Source organism: Melanotaenia boesemani, chromosome 2, assembly GCF_017639745.1.
Source record: "Melanotaenia boesemani isolate fMelBoe1 chromosome 2, fMelBoe1.pri, whole genome shotgun sequence".
NCBI lineage: Eukaryota > Metazoa > Chordata > Actinopteri > Atheriniformes > Melanotaeniidae > Melanotaenia > Melanotaenia boesemani.
In genome coordinates, this window is record NC_055683.1 from 14,259,165 (window position 1) to 14,282,710 (window position 23,546).

A 23,546-nucleotide genomic window follows, 5' to 3' on the forward strand; every position below is an offset into this window, starting at 1 on the left:
ACACATGGAAATGACCCCCATTGTTGTTAACCGTGTAATGTGGCGTATCTGACAAGTCAGGTGCTGTCAAGAAGTTCATCTCTGCTCAGTTTGTGCATTTTTGTTTCCATATTGGTTGTACATCACTCCAACATTAGTGGTAAAGCGTGAGTGTGATGTACGCTGGGAAACCACTTAGATTATTACTTTATTGGTTTTGACCAAAATTCCATCTTAGATGCAACACCATTGTACAATGTTGCATCACTTCCTGTTTATCAGTTATTCCCATGGTGAAGAAAAAAGAGAGACACGGAGGAAATACAACTAGAAACATAAATATACAAAACACATAACTGGAACACGAGGACAATAAATTCAAACATGCTGGATCCACTGGGAAAGTAAGAAACAGGAACAGAATGCCTTACAATGATGTTTTAATGGAATTTTGAAAGGTAACCTAGTGTGAACCATTCAGCTCTGAACAAGTCTACTGAAGAACTGTTTCAACTTTCAGGTAGTACACAGTCTTTTTGTTAGTTAAACATGCAATATACTGTTGAAATAGTCAACCAAAAAGCCTGCTATGTAAAAGTTTCCGAGTGTAAAGCTCAGCTGTGATACCCATGTAGGGTTATGCAGTCTCGCCAAACATTAGACTAGCGGATCTCTCCTGCAACATAAACAGTATCAGCTAACTGAGGCTTGAAGTTTAGCCTCTTAAAAATGAAATCCTGAAACATATACTGTAAGTGACTGCACGTTTTATACCTTAACGACCTATGCAAAAAGCGTAGAACCCGAAGCACACATTAAAAACACCACCAACTGCAATCTAATTAAGGGCTGTCCCAAATACCATCTGTGGAGGTTTCAAAGCTTTTGTGACAACTTCCTTGTACATTTATGAGTTTTTGTAGACCATATATATCCAGATACTGGATTTTTTTCAGTATTTTGCAAAATTAGTTCAGTGCTTGCAGCATTAATCACACTTAGATTTAATATCTTTGACTGAGAGTAAAAATGATGTCGAACATGATGTTTTATTGGCTGTTCAGGATTTCTAACGATATGAATTACATATACTAATCTGAATGTCAATTTCCATGACAACGGTCAAAGCTTCGAAGCATTTGGGTCAGCCCTAAATCTAATCCTCCCACACCTAATTCAATAAACCTGTAAAAGGCAAAACAGCCATGTTAATATCTAGCTTTTATTGGATAGCTAAAAGTCTTGCAACAAGAACAAAAAAACTTTCAAAAAGAGTATGTGACTATCGCTATGGTGCCGAACATGGAGAGTGTGTACACAGGGCGGGGAGGACCAGGTTTAACAAAAACAAACAAAAAAAAAAAGTAAAAATAAAAAAAATAAGCAAATACAAAACAAAACAAAGAAATTTGACATTTGTTCGGTAAAAACAGTAGGATAAATACACAATGAGTCCATTTCCTTCCATCAGTGTTTTTTTCTTTTTTTCCTCTTTTTCCGTTTAAAGGCTCAGTCTCATTGGACCATTCAGTCAGTACCCCATCAGGAGCTACAGAATATGCAGTGTTACTTAAAAAGAACATTTTGCTAGAAAAACGAGTGGCTTTTGTAGGTAATGGAGTTTTAGCCAAACACTCTGAACCATGACCGGAACAGTAAGAAAGAGGGACGCTTGATTTAAAAATTGCTACAGTCATATTTTCCATGTCCTTCATTTGTTTTGAAAAATCTTCTACAATTTTGCTCTCCTTTTTATTTTTTTTCCTGCTAAGACATCTAACCCAACTGGAGAGAAAACAAACAACAGGGAAAAGGAGGTGGGTTACAGGGAAAAGGTGCATTCCAGGGATAATAGGAGGGACTTATACGTTACCTTCCAGAAAACTATCAGTCTTATCACATATGGTAGAGTAGTAGGGTGGCTGGCTGTCGCCGGGGTCTCCGGATTCCTGGACCCCAAGGTGTTGGCTGGGCTCCAATGGGTCGCCCTCCTCAAGATGTTCTGCTGCCATCTTTCCTCCGAACAAGTAGTGGTGGTCGTCCAGACTGGGAAAGTTGTCTTCTGCGTGGCCCAAAGGCATCAGGTCCACAGGGCTGCCCAGCAGGTCCTCGGCCTGGGCGGCAGCAGCCGATGGGAGAGTCAGCTCCTTGATGAGGGAGGGGTCCTTGGCCTCCTCTGGAAGCTGCTCCTCGTTCTCCAGGGAGAAAATCCCTGGGCTTTTCCCGCAGCTCTCGGCCATGGAATGGGCGTTGGAGTTGGATGTGGTGCAGTCGAAGCCATAAGATGCCACAGAATTGGCTGACTGAGGGGTGGCTCCACCTCCATCCTCTTCGCCCTCTCCGGCTGCCGTGTCCACTGCCTCCTCATCCTCCTCCAGAGCTGGTAGGCTGCAGGAAGGAGGGGGGCTTTCAAATCCAACCCTCTCGTCATCCATCTCCACTGGTGCCTCTGGGTCGTTGATTTGCATCTCACCCTCTGTGTCACTGGCCTCATCGCCTGAGGTGGAGGAGGATGAAGGGGCAGACGCTGGAGCAGTTGGGGGTCCAGTTCCTAGAACCTCATCAGCAGGCAGCGTCTCAGCCTCCTCTTCCTCTCCATCACCTTTCTCCAAGTGAATACCCAGGTCTTGCTCCATGTCAGGCTGGACTGCAGTGGGCACAGGGGTGTGCTGTTTATCAGAACGGGACTCCACCCCAGAACTGCTGTCGTAGTCCTGGAGCTCCTCCGGCGTGCTTGTCTCGCTGCTGCTGTGGGCGGCCAGCGCTGTGCCGCTCAGGGTGCTGGACTGGGACATGGCCACAGCAGGGGCGTTGAGCAGGTCATGAACCTCTTCAGGAGCCGAATCCTTCATCTCTGATGAATGATGGTGTTGGGGCTCCAAAGGAGCAAATGAAGGGGCGCTGTTGTCTAAATATGCCTGGGCAGGAGACTGGGTGGGTGTCTCAGATTCGGCGGCACCGTGGTCAGAGAGGGGGCTAGGGGAAGAGACGGAGAGCAGCGAGGATGGCTGAGCCCAGGTGTCGGCGAAGGGGTTGGTCTGACCCCAGAAGGGAGCAGTGGGGGCACAAGGAGGAGGACCAGAGTGACTGAAGTTATCTAAACACTCCTCTTTGTTCAAGTCATCTTCATCGTTCCCAAAGCCCTCCATCACTCCTTCACTGTGCATCTCTACATCTTCATCCTCCTCCTCCTGAAACCCTCTTTGATGCTCCTCTGCTTTCTCTGAGCTCATGTCGATATCATCCACCCTCTCGTCCTCTTCGTTCTCATCCTCCTCTTCCTCATTGGCGAGGGTTTCCACATTGGGAGAGCCCATGAGATTACAGTCTCCCTCTGAGCCTCGAAGGCTGGAGTCCACCAAGGCGTCTGAGCTCTGGGTGCCCTCCAGTATGGCGGTGTGGAGGGTGCTGCTGAGGTCTGACACCCCCGGCTGCCGGCTGCTCGTGCAGCTGCTCACGTCCTCCGAGTCCATCCCAGACAGCAGGTCGTCACCGTGCCAACCCGCTGAACCGCCAAACGCTGAAGACCGGACTTGGAACTCGTCAGAGGGCTGAGAAGTGCTAATGTCAGTCGCCATGGATGAAAGCTGCTGGCCTAGTCTCCTCTGTTCTTCATCATCATCATCATCCTCTTCGTCGATATCCTCATTGATCTCCTCATCAGCCTTCTCCACTGCCACCTCCTTTTCATGAGGGGATATCAGCTCTCCGGAGGTGAAGTCACCCAGAGGTGAGGCACCCAAAAAGTGAGGTTGTGCAGGAGCAGAAAAGGCCTCTGGAACTGTGGAGGTAGGCATCAACAAGTTCTCCTTATCTTCATCCTCTTGCTCCTCCTCTTCTTCCTCAGGCATCTCCTGCGGTTCATACCCTTTGTTATTTTCCTTTTCCTCCTCTGTCTGGAAGTTCATATTAACTGGGCTGTGGGTAGCGGGGGCCTGGTTCTGGTCCCAGGCATCAGACTGGACGTCCATGTCTAGCAGAGAGGAGGTGTTCTGTGGTTCTCTGATGGGAGAAGCAGGACCCGGCGGGGAGGAGGGAGGAGACATGACAGTGGTTCCCAGACACGGAACCGACTGGTCAGACACTTGGAATTTAAAAGGGTCCATCTGGGCTGATATTTGTACACTAGAAGCTGGTTCATGGACAAATGCAGCTCCTAGTTCTACACCTGCTGATGGATGAGAGCGTTCTGCTGGGAACTCAGGAGATGGTTCCCGTACAGGTTCTGGTGTGGGTTCCCAAACTGTTTCCGGTGTCGGTTCCCGAATTGGTTCAGGAGTTGACTTCCACACTGGTTCTGGTGTCGGCTCCCGGATTGGTTCAGGCGTTGGCTCCCACACTGGTTCTGGTGTCGGCTCCCGGATTGGTTCAGGCGTTTGCTCCCGCACTGGTTCCAGTTTGGGCTCCTGAACCGGTTCGAGTGTCGACTCCTGCACAGGCTCCAACACTGCTACAGGGACCAGTTCTGGTGTGGGCTTGGGTGTTTTGTCTGCAGCAGACGGCTCCACGGCAACTTCTGCTGGAGGTTGTGACTCTTCTGGTCCTGCAATGACAGTGGCTGCGGTAGCAATGGCTGCCGCAGCAGCTACAGCTGCAGCAATTTCCTTTGCAGGCTCAGCCACTGCTGCAGCTTTGGGGCCGCGCTTCACTGGAGTTGGGGTGCTACTTCCCACAGTCTTCTTGGGGCTGGATGTCTTGGTTGGAGCTGTTTTGGTGTTAGGGGTCTTATGGGGTGTGGGCTTACTCTCTTGTGTTTTGGAGCGGTTTGGAGTCTTTGTTTCTGCAGTTTTACTTGCAGAAGGCTTTTTGGTAGCGACATCAGATTTTGAAGCTGACTTGGGGGTCTCAGGTTTTGCTGCAGACTTTGTTGTAGAGGAAGGCCGTGTCAGGGGAGAGTCCGTAAGCTTTTTGGCTGCTGGAGTGGCTGGTTTGGAGACATCTAGGAAAAAACAGCAAAAGGAGCAATTAAGCAGAGTTTTACTATTAGCTCTCCAAAACTAAACAATGGCGTCTTCTGCTCTGTACCAATTTTGTAGTCTAGCCGAATGTGAACAAGCTTTTTCCCCACTCTATGCTTTTATTGACCTTTCGCTATCCATCACATCCTACATGTATCGTTCTTGTACCTTTTTTCACAGGGGTTGTAGTTCTCGATGTCTGCGATACTGGAGGTTTGCCACCAGAGGGAGTAGTGGAGGTTGATTTGGGAGTAGCAGGCTTGGCAGCAGTGGAGGCAGTTTTAGGAGTGGCAGGTTTGGATGTGGCCGTGGAGCTCTTGGTTAAGCCGGCTGACTGAGATGAACCAGTAGCAGGACGAGGAGTGCTGGATGAAGGCCTTTAGAAAGACAGAGAAGGTGGTTAAGAACAAATCCAAAATCTCTCTTAGGTCTGCTGAAGACCAAGGCTGCTTTACAATCATTCAGTATGACATACATATTTCATTGAAGGGACAGTCATTTGTTTTGTAAATACAACACATGATGATTAATTCAAGTTGACTAAGCATTTCAGTTTCCAAAACATAAACATCTCACATCTCGTCCCGGCTGTGTGAAGATCAACCCAAAGTTGTGAGGGCCTCAGCCTCCGGGATGTCAACATGAGTCACTTCTATTGCCAGAGGACGCCCCAAAACAAAGGTACCCCAAACAGGCATAGATAGTTGGAATGAAACTTGAGACCGTGCATTGCATATTTGCTCTGAAACTATGAGGGAAAACTTTATTACTACTGACCTACTTTATTAGGTATTTTGCTGTTCCCTTTTCTTGCATTCATTCACTTGATCTCATTTTATTGTATTGGTACGGCTCTCGTATGAAAGATAAAACTGTCATAAGCAATTCAATCTTCAGCTCATCAGCATCTGAAGCCATTTAAATGACAAGCCGAGGCCCAGCTAATGCCCTCAGCCCCATGACACACTCCCCACAGAGATGAGGCAAAGCAGTATGGAAGGTGAGTCACGGAGCCCGGAGAGGCATCCCAACCCCCAAAGTCTTCCCCTGTCCCCTCATCTCTGTCAGCACACCCCCCACTCCACGTTAGCCTGCCTGCTCCAGCGGTCCTGGCCTAGAAGCTGCCTTGGATGTCACATCTGAGCGAAGTAACCTACATCTAGCAGTCCTGACAAGGCTATGGTGTGCAATCTCCAGGGTCCACGCTGTACTAACTGCCTGTTTCTAAATAAAGAATTGAGTTAGTGCTGGCAGAAAGAGAACAAGCAGCTGGAAGAAGGTAGAAGGAGTGCAAAGATGGCTGAGGCTGTGTTAATTTTTAATACTGACAGAACAGAAAACTTCTCCAAATACCCCCCCCCCCCCCCCTCAGTTGGAGACACAGGCTTTGTTAAAAGCACATTGCATCAGGGTGATGAAGAGGCGGGTGCTGTTCACAACCTGGCAAGTGTAATGGAATACAGTCAGTAAGATGAAATGAGATTAAAGTCAAAGAGCAACGGGTGGCAAAACAGGGGCGGGGTCATTTTAGAGGTTCAAAAAAGGTTTTAGAGCTGATCCACATCATTCAGTATCAGATTTGAGATGTTTTAAGTTGCATAACTGATCTGATAAGGAGACTGTTGGATCACGTCAGTGTGTTTCTAATAACATAAACCTGGCCATGCAAGACATCTGTAAACTCATATTTCCTGTTCCTTCCATCATAAAGACAACATCCCAGTTTGCCTGTCAGTGCCTGAAAAGAAATTAGACATTTTAACTAAAGAATTTTGGACTTTTTTTCCCTCTCAGCTACAGAGTCATGTAGCCACAGTACCGTGTTATGCTGCTTTGAGTTAAAACAAGTTCTGAATTAGTGCCGTCTGTATTAGAGAGTAAAAGATAAGAATTACAGCAAGAAGAGAATGCGAAGAATTGAAAGATAAAGGCCGGCATTAGAGAGGAAGTATGCTAATGGGATATTCGACAAGAGCAGTCCCAGTAATCTGTGATAAAAGAAATACAGATAATCCAAGGAGGCAGGAGGAGTTTAACGAGTGCTGGAAATTAACCAGGTCACTGACTAAGAAAAAGGCAAGAGGGAGATGTAGAGAAGGGAATTGAAATCCATATTCAAGACTCCATCCTTTATATCTGTAGAAAACACAATTTATTCAATGATATTTTCTTTCTTTATTGAAACAATATTTGCAAGAATATCATACAAAAAAGGAATCTGACTGCATTAAGTAATACTAATATTCATTCCACTAAACAGATCTGAAAGAAAGAGATTATACAGGTGGGGATCATACAATCATCTACTTGTTTGCTTCCTGATAACCAAAATGAGACCAGAACTGAGTTTATGAAGTTTAACTCAGCTTTGCTCAAGTGTCCAGGCCTGAACGCAGCCATGCTTCAAGCTGTAATTAAGCTCACTGGCAGGTGAATGACAGAGAACCAAACAATGGCTCGACATTTAACTCAAAGGGCTGCTTGTGTTAAAAAACAAACGGTTTCCATCGTCTACATTTCACCACAGGCCTTGTGGAGGGAAACACTACAAATTGAGGTTAAAGCTAATGTTTGAATAGAAAAGTCATTGGAGCTGAAAACTCAACAGAGTGATGTTTGTTAGCTACAGGCGACCGGCGGCATACTCGGAGTTTGCCTTGGTCGCCCGAAGGTCGTCAACAACACTTTAGCTTCGCTGCAGATGTCTTCAATCACCATTTAAACATGGCCGCCTGCTGGTGCTTCTTTGTTGCAGTACAAGAAGAGGCAGGCTGTAATTTGAATAATGAGACCCATGAAAAAGAGCCAATGAGTAAGTAAGACAAAAGCAAGCATGAAGGCAGACATCTTCCCTGCAGCAGAGGCGACCAATTACGGAGGAGTTCGCCTCTTTATGATGAGCAGAATATTAAAAACGATGCTGTATTAATTACGCAGCACAAATATGGAGGCAGAATTATGATCCAGTTAAATGAGGCTGATCCGAGTTTTCATCACTAAATGGATTCTGATTTTTGTTTTCTTTGACTAAGTACTTCCATGTAAAATGGCTGGTAACAGTCATCTTTAAGCCATTCAAGATTAAATTTGGATTATAAATGAAAAAAGAACATAAAATACAAGTCTGCTAAACACCTACATCATGTTTGCTGTGTCTGCAGAATGAGCCAAACGCCCACAAACAGACACACATTTGTCCCTCTCTCCAACTCACTCCTACCAAATCCATTTGTTAATTGGCTCTACGGCTGCAGCCAAATAAAATTATGCTGGTAGAAAACTGCATAGCAGAGTCAGCGGCCGCACCCAAAGTAAAACAGGAAGATTTACAGCCTGCGCAACATGTCGTCTGCTTGATGCAGGATTACAATGAGGGCCCTACCTACCTACTGCACTCAGCAGTGATGAGGCCATTACTTCTAACTGTAATTTGTTAGGTCAAGAAAGCTGCATTCAATTCACTTCAATAAAAATTTATCATCCCTAAGGGACCATCAGAGGAAAACAGCATGACTAATGTGGGAACATGGGCGGCTATGTTTGCACATTAAGGATCAAATACCCTTCCCCTGTCCTCTGAAACAAGGAAATGAGTCCTTTTGTGTCACACTGAGGTGCTCTCTGATGCTCAGCTCCCGTTTGCAACCTCTTTGTGTCTTTCGCGTGCTGCCTCTTTGGCAGCTGTGATGGGAGCTCAGCAGGGACGGCATGACTTATTCAACTGTGCAGCTTCCATATTCCAACACAACCCTTTTTCCTGCATCCACAGACGGAAGGGAAGGAAGAAAAAAAGCAGCAAAGCGTCACGTGCACACATACCACATGTCCAGCAAGCCAGCATGTATGCCACCCTTCCCCTTTTTACCTCCAGGTAATATCTAGTATCATACTAGAGACTAAACTCACGCTCTGCATTCTAATTGGCCAGTGTTTCTCCACAGCGGGCATCACATTCACAACGAACCGTCTCTATACACAGAATACACACTTATTACTGTAGATATCTACTTATAGGGAGCAGACTTATTTACTCCACTTTGGGCTCCGTTCATTGCCAACTGCACCGTTATTTACTGCCCCAAGAGAAGACATGCAGCTTTCATCAAAACTTGGAGGGACTCTTCTTCAAGCAAATCTCCCAAAATACAAATTAAATGCAGTTGTCTTCTTGTCTCAGATTGAAAGGCGGCGAATCCTCCGGTAGTGAAGAGATGACAGACCACCCATCCACGGTCACTGGGTTAGGGATCTGATGCAGTTTACATCTGGAGAAAATTAGATGAACTCAGAGGGTTCTATGACAGATTTCATAAAACGTGGCAGTCACTTGTCTTATTTGAAACTAAGAATAAGAGAAACTTTGTTATTGCACAGATCACAGTTGTATAGACTGGACTGCTAAGAGGCATCTTTGTGTCTTATTAATAACTTATAAGAAAAACAGATTTCCAGAATAATTCTTCTTTACTTGGCTGTGGCTGCTGGAAGAAGAAAGAGATATTCGTATAAAATGATTAGAAATGCCAGGTGTAGTAAGAATGACGGACAAGCTACCTCATTTTAAATTGACTGGAGGGCATCAGTGACCTGGAAACTCTAACTAGGAGTCATAGAGCACCAAAACACTTTTTATACTTTTATTGTATTCTTTTGTTTTCATTTACAATAGATAATACCCTCAGCTGGAAAATGATTATTCACCTTTTCTTCCAAGATTGTGAAGGAATATAATGCTACTATTTGCATTTCCTAGAACAGCTGTAGTTGATGTCCCAGAGGTGGGCAGCAGTCTGCACTGACAGCTGACATCTAGGTGAGTCTGAAAGACTGGCCTTGTTATTTTGATTTAGCTACATGTTTGATATTTTCCTCATAAATGTGTGTGTTGGTTCCTGAGCAATTTAAGAAAGAAAAAACAGACTTGAATTTATTTAAAGGGAGAAGTCTGTGCAGATTCAGGATCTCATCTGCAGAACTGAACACACCCACGTGCACTATTTTAATTTGAGATCACAAGCTAGTTTGGCTGGTTTAGTAAATCTGGGCCTTAGTACTGAAAACACAGACATCATAGGTGACAGATATCCTGTGGAGTAACTGACTATTTTGAATTGGCTTAACCAGTGCTAAAGCTAATCACATATTTTTGATCCTTTTTTTAAAAAGTGCCCTTTTACATTTTAAGATGAACAAAGAAGAGAAAGAGGTTTAGGAATTATAATCTAGTGCATCAAGCAGATGAAGGGGATATACTCTGGCGCAGATTAATGAACAGGCTAACATAGGCTGCAGCCTAGGGGCCCCACATGTGTAAGGGGCCCCTATTGACCAGAAGATCTTGAACCTTGACCTTCATTGGCTCACTACAGATGATTGGCTGGATCCAGTTTACTAGATCACACACAAAAAAAAAAAAAAAAAAAAAAATCAAATTTCCCCCCAAAAACAACAGAAGAAGAACAAAACAACTGCTGAGCTGAAGAGAGCCAAAAATGTCCAATAAAAAGTGTGAGCGGGGCACAAAAACGCAAAACAAAGACCATTGCTATAATCATGTTGTCTTAAATTATAACAATTTCTCCCATTAAGCGTGTTAACGATGCAGTGTCACTAAAATGTGTGTAATTTAAGAAGAAGACAGAAAACAAACTTGCGATAAACAGTCACTTTTAGTTACAACTATAGAACCTAATTTCATTTAGCTATAACCTCTGGATAAAGAGGATAAACATTTGTGTCAGTTTAAATTAGATTGATGCCACTCAGTGAACCTGCATTTGCTCGGTACTTTTATTGGCCCGATAACTGGAGCCTGTTCTAGCTGGAATTAAATCAACCAACTCTTCAGAGTAGGACTAAGGGACACACATCTCTATCTCACTGAGCTGATAACGGACCTAAATTAACGACTGACTGAGGGAAGAAAAGGGCAAAATCTGATTAAAGCTGAAATTTATGTCCCTGTAGAAGCACATGACACATACAAACACTAACATGCATGTACACATGTTACACAGTCTGCCTTCAAGGGTATATAGTGCTGTCAGAGCCTATCGTTAGTAGTAGTAGCTTTCTCATATGTTGATATACTGCAGCTAAATCCTCCCTCTGTCACGCATCTACTAAATGAAGCAACGTTAACAACAAGAAGTCGTGAATCTTAGCAGCTCTCTGATCTTGAGGCAATTACAACCTCTGAAAAATTTAAACTTATATTTACAAATATAAACTAATCCCTACTTGGTTACTGTTATGGTGACTTTTTGGTGGAAAAAAGCAGACAAAATGTTCTAAAATATAATCAACTTTAACGGTAATACAGATATAACCACCATGACTTAACAATTTTGAATCTGACTCAGAAATGAGTTAAATTTCTAAAAATTAGACTTCTCTTTCTACTTTTACCTTTTGCAAAGACAGAAGGTTTAAAGTTCGACTTTTATATCCAGCCTAAATGGTAAACTTATATAGCTCTTTTATCCAAAGCGCTTTACATATACATCATATTCACACACAAATTCACACACTGATGGCGGAAGCTGCCATGCAAGGCACTCAACCACAACCCATCAGGACCAATTTGGGGTTCGATGTCTTGCTCAGGCACACCTCGACATGACGGGATTGAACCGGCAACCCTTGGGCTACAGGACAACCACTCTACCCACTGAGCCATGCAGTCTATTGAAGATGCATGTTGCACGGTGCATTTACTCTGCAATGCAGTTGGAATTTTGGCTGAATCACAGGCAATCCATTTAGTTGGGTCAAGCTATGTGTAATGGTAGCTAAGGCAGGTTTTAGGTGCAACCATGAATGACGGGCGGTCTGTTTAAAAGCTTCAAGCATTGGTTACTTCAACAGTGAAAAGAAAAGAACAAACACTGAAAGGCTTTTCCCTCTTCAGCTGCCACCTGGCTTTGGAAAGAGTCCAAAGGATGAGTCGTTCTGATGATCTGATCAGTTATGCTGTAGATTGCTCATGATAAAATGGTGGCACATCATTCATTCAAACTGGTTGTTATTTTTGGAAGTGCCCAACATTTTTTTTCTTTTAAAACATGTTTTGGCAAGGTTTCTCAGATGGTTTTGTGTTGCAAACCATCTACAGTGTCAGGTTAACGAAGCAAAGTGCTCACCAACAATGGGTTAAAGTTACATGCAGTGATGTAACTCAAATTATTTACAACTGTTTAATATTAATACGAAACAGTCACGTCAGTAACCATTTGAAGTAATAACGGAATCTGTACACCTGAAAATATTCTTACACTGAACTGATACTTTACATTTAAATAGTTGGGTTTATTTCAGCTACACTGAATCACCGTTCACTGACATGTACTTGTTTATTAGTTTTTCGGGTCATTTTATTTCCAAAAACAGAGGGTAGAGGGTACAGATGGTAGACAGAAAAGGGACCAGTTGTAGTTAGAAATGAACCCACCTGGACAGTTTAGAAAGGTTGTATAATACGTGTTCTGCTGGTGATTACCAACGTGACCTTGTATAATTCTTTTTAATGAGATGTTTGCACATTAACCATTGTATAAAGCTGTAATCTGAGCATAATCTCCACAATCCAGCTGCTACATGTGGTGCAAGGAGAGTGGAGGGGGGAGGGGATCTGCAACACCTCACTCGTGCTGGCAGGCCACTGTGTGACAGGAGGAGTTACAATGACTAAATCATTCTGGAAAGATGATGCTTTACGCTTTTCCTCAGCTGGGCTGCACCTCTGATCTTGTTTTAAAATGTAAACTGTAAATTGTCCCTGATCATTATTTGCATCATTTTTTATACCGATTGCGTTTTTTTGTGACAAACATATTCTGACCTAGATCTTTACAATAATAATAAAAAAGCACCATGTTAAAACAGATTTGTTGTTTTTATGTCTGTATTGAAAGCTTAATAGAAAAAATAAATAAATAAAAATAATAATCATCATCATCTATTTATATAGTACTTTTTTCCTAAGTTCTTAATGTGGCAGCAGAGAATTAAAATAAAGTAAAAAAGTGAGACATGACAATGAGGATCACTCTCTGTGTTTTTCTCTTTCGACCGCAGTTCTGATTTGAAACACTGGGTGTCAATGCTACTAATTTTCCCTTTAAGGAAGAATTTAAACGTATCAAGATTTGTGTGTCTGAGATCAGCGGGCAAGGAGCTCGATGAGGTGGGATCTTTGATGGAAAAATCCACATCTCCTGTTGTTACAAGCTATAATCTGGGGATGGCTAAAAGGGCACTAATCTGTGTATCTCAGTGATCAGGAGCCCACATATCAGATCAATCTGTGCTCATAACTTATCAAGCTACTGCCATGTTTGCATACTTTGTACAAAGCCAAAACATACAGTTGGGATGACATGGAAACGAGTGGCTTGGAGATTGTTGAACCAACTATATAATAAGCTAAATCTTCTCAAGAAGTTGGACAGAGTTCTCAACTAAAGACAAGATGAAGAGCTGGAGGTGGTTTCAAATTTATTATTTCCAAATATCAAACTTTGAGCATCTTCTCAGGAATTCTTTCACTGTGAGCGTATATAACCAGTGTTGTTTTACAATTTCTCTCCAAGTGATCCAATCTGTTTTCTAACATGTGTACACACATACCAGCAAGGTGACATAACAGTAAGGAAGAAAGAACCCATTTCTTTCCCAAACAAATAAGCTACAGGAAAGGACTCCCAAAGGCTCTGTCTGATCACAATCACCATCCTTTCAGACAAAGGCCTCCTTCAGCTGACTCTGCTGGAGTGCAGCCAAGTCACCTCAGGATCCAGCATCATCTACACAGTGTGACTCAGGTGAGGGACACATGCTGATCTGATCTCTCACACACACAAAATACAACTCTTACTGCTGCACAGAAACAAAAACAAGCTTTGGCACTAAAGAAGCAAAACTGCTGAGAGCGTTGTTTTGTTCCTGCTGCACCTCCATCCCTCTCGAAAACCCTCCCAATGCTTGTTTTATTAATAAAGCTGAATAATGCTTGTTCTGATGAAACTCTGCGAGGCATTCCTCTAAGGCTGCTTGCTGGCCTATTTATGCCCGGCTTCGCCAAGCCTCTATGTGGGGGATCATTGTCCTTCACTCCCTCCAGGGTGTTCTTTCTTTAACGGCGTCGGTCTCTTTGAACCTGTAGCCAAGTGAAGCCTTTCGAAACCAACTGAGGAAGTTTTATGCTGCAATCGCTCAGTGTCTCATTTATCAGGTCATCTATTTGGATTCACAACCGTTACGGGGAAAATTTGCAAACAAATAATTGGAATTTATCATAAAATTGTGTTGACTTTGCAGGAGAACGTATGAGAACAAAACCCAGATATAAACAGCCTGTGCCATCTGCAAACACACACATGCACATGTACAGCAAGGTTGTGTGTAGCAACCGATAATGTTATAACAAACAATAATGTAATCATTTTGACCATTTCATACATTTATTTTTATCACATTTATATAATAAATAAAATGATATATAATGTAATAACGTTTCTGACCCAACATTTTTCTCTGGTAATAATTTAACATTATTAACATAATAATCTTATTATCAAAGTTAATATGCATTAATAAAATCCTTTGAAAATGTAATAAGTGCAGCCGATAATACAATAATACATAAATAGGACTGTACTTCTTGAAAATAAAAGATTTTCTGTTGTTTTGATGCAGTAAGTTAGTTTCTTTTTTTAACATTTCTAAATTTGTGTTGCTTTATGTTGTATATCGGAGTTAAATTCCACTGTACTGCCAGTGTAGTTAGAAAAATACTGTTTTAAATAAAAGAACTAACTGCTTTAACAGTTTCCTTAAAACATGTTTAAAAGAAGTTTTAATAAAATGTTAATTAAATGACTAATTTAAAAATGTACTTAAATGACAACGCAACACCCAACAAACACCAACATGAAATAATATATTTACATATCTAAGCAAATGAACAATATTCTAAATAATGATTTTGTACAACAAATAATTCAGACTGGCTCTTAAGAGCATAATTAAGGAGAGATAATGAAGCATTGAAAGCCTCCCTGATGAACGAATATGACAACTATGACATTACTGTATTATTTTGATGAGCTAACTGCATAAAAACTGCAAAAAAATCTTAAGTTTCCAAGAAACGCAGTCCTATTTATGCACTGTTACATCATCGGCTTCAGTTTGAAATTTTAAAGGACTTTTTAGACGCTAAGCCAGTAATGTAATAACCAGCTAATCAAGTAATAAACTATTACATGATTGTTATTACAAAATTACCTTTATTGCACTTAAAATAGCAAAAATTGTTAAGTTATTGGCAGGTTATTGTCGCTACAGGGTGAGGCTTTAGTTGTAAGTAAATGTCAGCCCTACCTGGTTGTCTTGGAAACAGGTGGCTTCTCGAGTTTGGGTGAGGAAACAGAGCTAGGCTTGGTGGAAGTTGTAGAAGGAGTCTTGGAGGCTAGAGAAGAAGGGGGAGGTGAAAGAAGGGTGCGGGAAACAGTTAATAAATTATATATATAGAACATTATTCTCTGTTTCTGGAGTGTAGAAATACACATTTTACAGATATAGGTCAGGCAGTTCTTTCATTGTGTTACAAGGATCTGGGGCAGTTCTAGTTCGCAGCAGCCTCTCTGGCATGACTAACTCGCATGCTAAATTGATGCAGTGAGCCGCTATCTGCATGTTTTCACAATACAATGAACACAGCTTACAAACAGCTGGATTTCTGAATGATATTTATTGTGGACAAAAACCTAAAAGTTAGTGTAAGTGGGAATAAACCAACCTGTGGGCTTTTTAGCAGCAGCTGCAGACGTGCTGGATTTGACACCATTAGCTGTCATGGATGGTGTCTTTTTGGCTGCTGGTGCTGCCTTCGCCCCGTTGGTGGCAGGGCTCATACCCGTGGCTTTCTTCTCGCCCACTTTATTGGTGCTCTTGGAGGCTGAGGCCCCAACTGTCCCCGCTGGTTTTTTTGGCGGGAGCTGTGGTCGGGGTGCTCTTCTTTTCTGCAGCAGGGGTAGTCTTTTTAGCCACGCCGTTAGTCTGAGGCTTACCATTTGAGACGCGGGTCTGCGATGTATTTGACCGCGGACCGGATGGGGTCCTGGGTGAGCTAGTGGTGGCGGGTTTTGTCTTGGCCGCGGCCTTGTTGGTAGTCTTGGCTTTGGAGTCTCCTGAAGTCTTGTTGCTGGTCTTGGCAGCCGGGGTTTCCTTGGCCTGGTTTGGCTGTGGCTCTCCTTGACCCGCCTCTCCCACAGGTTGCTGCTGCATCTCCTCCTGGTTGGGCTGGTTGGGCTCCTGCTCCACGGGTGGTGCTGCCTCATTTACTGGATTGGATTCCAATGTTTCCATCGGCTCCAGCGCTGCCGTGGCAACCCCATCCGGCTTCATCTCCCCTTGAATGGCGGTGTTCCGTCTCTGCAGGACAGGGCTGGCTGTCTTAAATCTTACAGGTTGACAACAGTTGTGGAGGCTTCTCGGATGCAGTGAGGGTAAGTCTGGGGGGCAGACAGAAAATATAGAGAATGAAACAGTCAGTCAACAGCAAGACCAGACATGAAAAGTTGTTCTCAGTCTCTACTGTCAGCAGACAGCCCAGGAATGTTGGTAGCCTTAGGAATCAGATAAAACATTAACTTCCAACTACAGATACATAGATTTAAGAGACAGGAGGAAAACTGAGTGTAAGCAGGAATAAAGATGTCCCATAAAACAATTTGCAAAGCAAAAAGACAACCTGACTGATGCTGAGACCTTCCAATCATCAAGTTAGATGATTAGATTTTAATTTGAATACTACTGTTTTTGTACGAGTTAATCTTCTCAGATCATATAAGATTTGTCTTCTTTCTGCTCCTTTTTATTCAAGCGTTGGGAGATTTGTGTTTGTTAATAGCTTTGATTGTTTGAAGAATAAAATTAATTCATAATAAAAAATATGAAGACTTCAATAGACTTCATTAAGTAAAATGAACATTAATCCGAATATTTCTGTCCATGTAAACATGGCGGTGTGACAGCTGATCGAGTTATTTCACAGCTTCACGAATCCAATATTAGGATCAATAATACCAAGTCATTTTCTGATCAGTGTGTGAGCCATGAATGAAGCCTCAGAGGCTGGAGAGGGGCAACATCTCCTCTGCAGAAACAATTTATTCTACAAATAGCCGACATTAATCTCGATGCCAACTGCACTGAAATTGCAAACGCTCCCCTCCCTTCTGTGACACTTTAAAGCTCAGTGACACACTTGGCCCAAGTAGCTGCTCTGGGTTGTGTTTGTGGATTTTTTTTCCCCCTTGATGAAAATTGAATCAGTCACTGGTGTGGAAGACTAGTTTTTTAGTGTGTAAGGCTGTCCAAAGAGATTTCACACATAAATGTAACTGCCACCTGTAATAATGTTAAAACACTCAACTGTTTAATGGATGAGAAAAGTCAATAAGGCCTGTTTTCTGCCATGAGGCTGAAGTGGTTATAAACAGAAAAGTAGCACTAGGTGGGGAAATGACTGGGATGCATTGACTAACTGGGTCAAGACGTGTACTGTATACCGAATAACCCCAAAGACAGGAAGACAGCTTGTCATTAACAGAGTGAAAACAGAAATAAGAATTAGGATAGGAAGCATATGAGTCATAAAGTTAAAATAAAAATGATTTATACTCGTTTATATTTTGTTTTCCAGCTACTTAAAGATTGAAGTTTGAGTAAAGGACATAGGGGAAGTGGGTGGGTGGCAGGAAACTGGTTTGTCGCAGTTTACAAACAGAGTGAGGAGCCGGCAGTGAAGGAGGCCAAATGGTGAGACAAACACTCAGGCAATGCAGAGGCCAGCCCAGAGGAAGACGCTTGGCCTGTGGAGCATGGGAACAGAAGAGCAAGCTTAAAGAGAGAGAGGGAGAGGGAGGAGAAGAAGAAGAAAAACGCAAGACGTAAAACGAGCTCACTGTTGGCTGCTGTTTACTGGTCCGACTTTAAAATCCAGACATCACTAGTCATCCTAGTTTCCACTGCCCTAAACTTACGAGCTATTTCTAAAAGAGGACAGACATCATCTTTATGCTGCCGGCTTCTTGGAAACAATTCCTACACACACTTCCGTCATCTTTCTATCCCTCTTTTGGCCATCCTCTAGACTAAATCTTATCCATCCAAAGGCCTTCTTTCATTCTCAACTGATCCTTCCTTTCTCTTTACCATTTTCTCCTCCTTGATTTCCTTCCTCCCCCCCCACTGCTCCCACTTTCCGTCCATCCCTCTGTTCTCTGTTTACCATTGCACAGATGGCTGGAGCAGCTGAGCGGGGCCAGAGGGAGAATGAACAAGACTTAAAAAAAAAAAGAAAAAAAAAAAAGAAGATCCATGTATCCCAAACGCCACATAAGAGCAGATACACAGCAAGCTATCGCAACAGGCTGCTACCCCAAACAACCCCCACGATAGCTGCACCCATCAGTAACATGGAGCTTTTAAATACCAGTAAGGCTTCAATTTGTGGACAGTTGCTATAATCATGTTACTACTAGTCACAGCTCTGATGAGAAGGGCAGGGTGATAAATAAACAGGGCGTAGGACTTAAAAAAAAGAATAGCTAGTTTTCTGCACTTTTCTTTCACTTACATGAAGTGAAACATTTGTATTTTGCTGTAGTTTGAGAATATATGATTCCAGACACAGATTCAGTTACAGCTAGCAACACTGACCTAGTTTAACCACAAAATCAACCACCAAATATATCTGTGTCCGAGCACCAATCCCTCCTTTCTCCGTCTGGGTCCTGATCTTCCACAGCAGACTGGCCTGCCTCTTCATTTCTCCACTGCTAAGTACCCAATACTGCAGCGTGTGTTTGTGTGTATGAGTGTTAAACAGAGTAATAAATCCTGACTGCATATACACAGCCAAAGGAACATTTCTATTTCTTCTGCAAGTCTCCAGACAGATGTTAGATTCCACTTCGTTGTGGCTCGGACACCCGGAGCTGCGTCATCAGGACGATCAGAACCACAAAGAGGATTCTCTTCCATCATTTATTCTCTGCAGAAACTGCAGAAGAGTGGAGTCCATCCAACATTAATGGAGTGTTTTTGAGTCCAGATGAGCAGAACTGATGTGAAGAAGCCACATATGGCTTGTTGGCAAGTCATTTTCCTACAGTGGAGTTTCATTTTTACCCTGTTAACAATTTCCTTCAAGAACTTGCAGAGTTCAAGTTTGTTAAAACAGTTGGAATTTTTTTCTTTAAAATAAATTAAATTATTTAAAAGCCAAAGTAAATAGTCTTCATCAGTAAACTGGAATGACAGTTTTGGATAATATCAAATACAGTGTTTAATTATGTGTAAACCACAACCCTGCATGTTTCAGATGTTTTTCTATTCCAGCTCACCTGATTCTGACTAATGAACCTGCTCATCAAGATCTTTGCAGACCTGTTAATTAGCCATTCATTTCAGCCACGTGTGGAACCTTCTAAAACAGGAGTACTTGCGCACCAGGACTGTGAAACGCTTGTCTGGATGGACAGTGAAACCATCATGGAGTAAGATGACATTTCTGAAGCAGTGTCTTCTTTCAGCTGTTTCCTTTAAATGAAAGCGTTCAATTAGCTAATTCCCACTTTGAATGATTTTATTTCAAGTTTGAAGCAGTACTTCTGTCTAAAATATTTGAAATTGTAGCATTTTGCACCTATTTATAGCTCGCAAAGTGAATAACTAACAGCTGTAAACTGTAAAGCTAAAGTGAGTTTCTAAGAACTGTTATAAAAGTTTAGGCGTTCACTGAAATTCAGTGACCATTAATCTGTGTTTATTTCACTTATCTGTAGATTATTAAGCAGAGAAATTCTCTCTACCAATCCTGAGCCCAGAGGCACAATTTCTGTTTGAAACCAACCAAATATTATTTCATGTTGTCTGGTTCAGTGATTATTAAGTTCCAGCTGCTGAAGGTGGTTTAATATTTAAGGAGTTACAAAGCGTTCATTTTTCTTTGTCCCATTACATAACACTTTTGTATTTCCTTTAATCTGGAATCTACCAATGTGAGAATAAACCTTTTCTTTATTAGGAGAATAAAGTGTGGCTACAAGCGGTCTTTAACATGAGAGAAATCTGTAAGAACCAAGTTAAAACCCCAGATTCAGTCTGGGGTATCCTCGACAGAGATGAGTAAGCCTGAGACATAATGTCTTATGATCCGAGACAGATGGGTTTGTTAGCCAAAAAGATGTTTAATTTTAGGCACTCTGCCAAATGTTAAAAATACTAAAAGGATTATAAAAACAGTTGCTGGTTAAACTACGTCCCATTGCGACCATTACGCGTGTCAGTAATCTATCTGCCCTTCATTGGAAGGACATTAATATAATGATGAGAATTAAACTGGAAGCAGTAGCAGATCACACTGTGGATCCTTAGTGTTGACATTTTGTCTTCTTCACTGAAGCAGTACTTCAGTGAAGAAGACAGACTTCGATGACGATGCCTGCTGACAGTGAGTGAGCGGCCATGTTCTGTCAGGTTGACAAATGTCTCAGTAATTGATCTGCATATGGCTCTCAGTTACACTGTGTAGTGTGGAGGAGCATCACGTTTCCAAACAGCTCTCTATGAGATCAAACAGGAGTTAAGTAATTGTCAGTCTTAGTAATTTTCCCAAATATTCACAATAACACAAAATAGGGTAATTAGGGTAGTGATTTCAATCTGCCCCTCATTTTCCCTTCACCTAGGATTTACAAGATGGAAGTTTCTTGGTGAGTTGCTGTGGGCTGTGGTCCAAATGTTGACAAAAAACAGCAAGGACTCTTAAAACTGGACCGAGTGCATTTTAGTACATCTAAATCAAAAACCAAGTCTGGTTCAAAAGGTAACACTGTTCATTCACAGTAATCTAAAGCCCTGTTTCCACAGGTAAAAACTGCTACACAAAAAAATGTGAATTGTAAACATTGTAATTTCTGAATTTACTTTTCAAATATTTACCATTAATAAAGTTAAAATGAGAGGAAATGTGAATGTTTGCTATGCAAAGCGATTTCAGTGTGCGCCCCTAAATTTTCTCCTAAAAATTTAAGTTAGGGGCCACTGTGCTCCTTGTAAAAAAAGTTAGTCTGGAGCCCTGCATGCGCAGATAAAGGCTCACTCCGTGTTGCAGGAAGTACAGAGAAAAGAGGATAGCTGAGGATTCACTGCGAGGCAAAAGAGAAACATTTCTTTTGACAAATGAAGTTGAGCTTCTTCTTCACAAAATGCTTGACTACAAAGCATAAAAAACTTGAGGAAGGGTGTATTGACGTCATATATAAGTTGTGCGGCTTCACTGTCCGCACAGTACCACCGACGTTAGACGACTCAAACCTATCCCCTTTGGTACCTGGCTTCAGACATGGTCGGTTTCATGGAGGCTAATCCCTGGCTTCGTGGGAATGAAAGGTGGTTTGCTGAAATACTTTTTGGAGTTTTGCTGCAATCCGGCGTCGTGGGGACGGCCCCTGGGAAGGGTGCCAGAATATATGTCCTAGTTTTTTGGGAAACACCCGTTGGGGTCCCAGCCTTACTGATCCAACCCTGAAGGGTGGCACTTGACACAGCAATTTATTGATTGCTAAGAAACCTGAAGGTTATAGTAGCACCAGAAAAAAAGCTGCGAAAAGTGTCTTTTTTCAGCCATGTAGGTCAAGCTGAATTTCTTCCTTGTGTTCTGATCGTAATCAACTTTGCAATAACGTGTCGGTCAGCCTTCACAATGTGTCCATGTCATGTGCTTACAGCTTCCAAACAGCATCCCACTCCAAATTCTCTACAAGCCTCAACGATGAGCTAAACAGTGACTGAAAGCAAAGTAAACCCACACAAACACAAAACACTGTAAAGAAAATGGCAGAAGCTAAAGCACAGGAAAGAACAGGGACTTTATTTCACCATGAATTACAAATGGCTGGTTTATACACTGCATGTGTGTCAGCTTGAGAAACCGATGCCAACACTCAACAAGCAATACTCCTGGTTTTCCAGTGGAAACCTGAGGATATCCAAATAAAGGATAAATCAGTCCAAGAGGCTGAATCATTGCTAGGCGACGGTGGATAGTTTTCAGATTGTGTTTTAGCAAACATGAACATTTTTATGTCAATATTTATGTATATTATTTAGACAATATTTGTTTTGAACATATACAGATCTTTGCTATCTTATATCCAGAATATTTTGCCTTTGTCTATGTTTTCTCTAACACTTCTTTTCAGTAAATGCTGTACTGTTTACTTTTGTTGCTCTTATTGTAAGGGTTTTTGCCTCAAGTAGTAAGTTAATGATGGCAAGCTAACTCTGCAAGGTGAGATCATCCTCTAAGGAATCATCCCTCCCTAATACCCACAGTGGGATACAAACATAACATGTTTATGCTCACACATGAGTATTCCTGTAACACTACAGTCCAGTGGTGTCAGTAACTGGAAGGCATCCAGTTCTTTTGAGGGGATCTAAGCTTTTCTGACTGTCTAGACACAAACATGCATCTCTCGAATAATCAGGTCATTAGCATATTTTAGCAGCTTTCACCCCATTTCTGCATTAGTACAGTCTTCTATAGTGTGTGGAGGAGAGTATGCATGTATATAGTTTTAAATACAGCAAAAGGTTGAATTGACAGAACTGCTCAAAGGGCAACAGGAACATTTTTATTTGTGACTGCAAATTTAATTTAAATGATGCAGGGTAGCTGTGACTGATAATGCAGATTTTAATGAAGCAGCTGCTGTACTATGCTAAGTTTTAACTTAATGTCTGATCTGCTGTTCACATCAAACTGCATCCACTATCAGTTAAAACACGCAACTCTTTGCCTTGTCCCATACAAAGACTGAAATCAAAGCACCCCCACCCCCCACCGTCCTCCTCGCTCGCTTACTTGAATCAAACAAGTATCCTAGAGCATGTATGGACTGCTGTTGGAGAAAGACAACTCTGCTTTCACAATACACAACTGTGTGCACACATGCTCTGAGAGCCTTCTTCTATCCCCGGGGCCTGCTCTAAATAAGGGAGGGATTGTGGGGGAAGGAAGCGGTGCTGATGGTGGTGGGGGGTGGGGCAGCTTAAGACACCAGAAAAAGATGCAAAAAGAAAGTGAGCTTGTTTAGGACGATGCTGGCCTCTATTTATATTGACCTGATCAGGACCAGGGCTCACTGAAATGACTTATGGTGTGATTTTTCTTTCACTTAGTTTTTCTTATTGTTTGGGGGGGGGGGGGGGGGGGGTGCTTTTTAAAAGGCTTTTTTTTACCAGCATGTGGTGGCCTCTGATCCTGTAATTGGCACACTTTTAAGCACCAAACACAAGACACAGATCTAACAAACTGTCTCTCCTCTGCCTGCTGGCGAATCCTGAAATGTGTCTTCCTTTGCTGAGTCAGTGAGATGCAGCATATTTTAGGCTTGATCAAGTAAACTAATTAAAATTTAAACACAAACAGACTGACAATGTAGAATATTGAATGTTCTTGTTAAGTACTAATACATTTTGGCTTTTTTAAAGCATTTTAGTGGCTTTTCTTAGCCAATAAAAATGAACACA

General features: G+C 42.2%; 1 protein-coding gene across 1 annotated transcript in view; it reads right to left on the minus strand.

Moving 5' to 3' along the window:
* Positions 1–402: 402 nt before the first annotated feature.
* wu:fb95e10 (cell surface glycoprotein 1) overlaps positions 403–23,546 on the minus strand; it is a 32,683-nt gene continuing 9,539 nt past the window's right edge. Inside the window, exons 2-5 of the mRNA XM_041976957.1 lie at positions 15,739–16,453; positions 15,321–15,408; positions 5,106–5,314; positions 403–4,918 (exon numbers count right to left, since the gene is read on the minus strand). Coding sequence (XP_041832891.1) covers positions 1,842–4,918; positions 5,106–5,314; positions 15,321–15,408; positions 15,739–16,279 — 3,915 coding nt within the window. The 5' untranslated portion in view covers positions 16,280–16,453 and the 3' untranslated portion in view covers positions 403–1,841. The remainder of the gene's footprint in view (positions 4,919–5,105; positions 5,315–15,320; positions 15,409–15,738; positions 16,454–23,546) is intronic.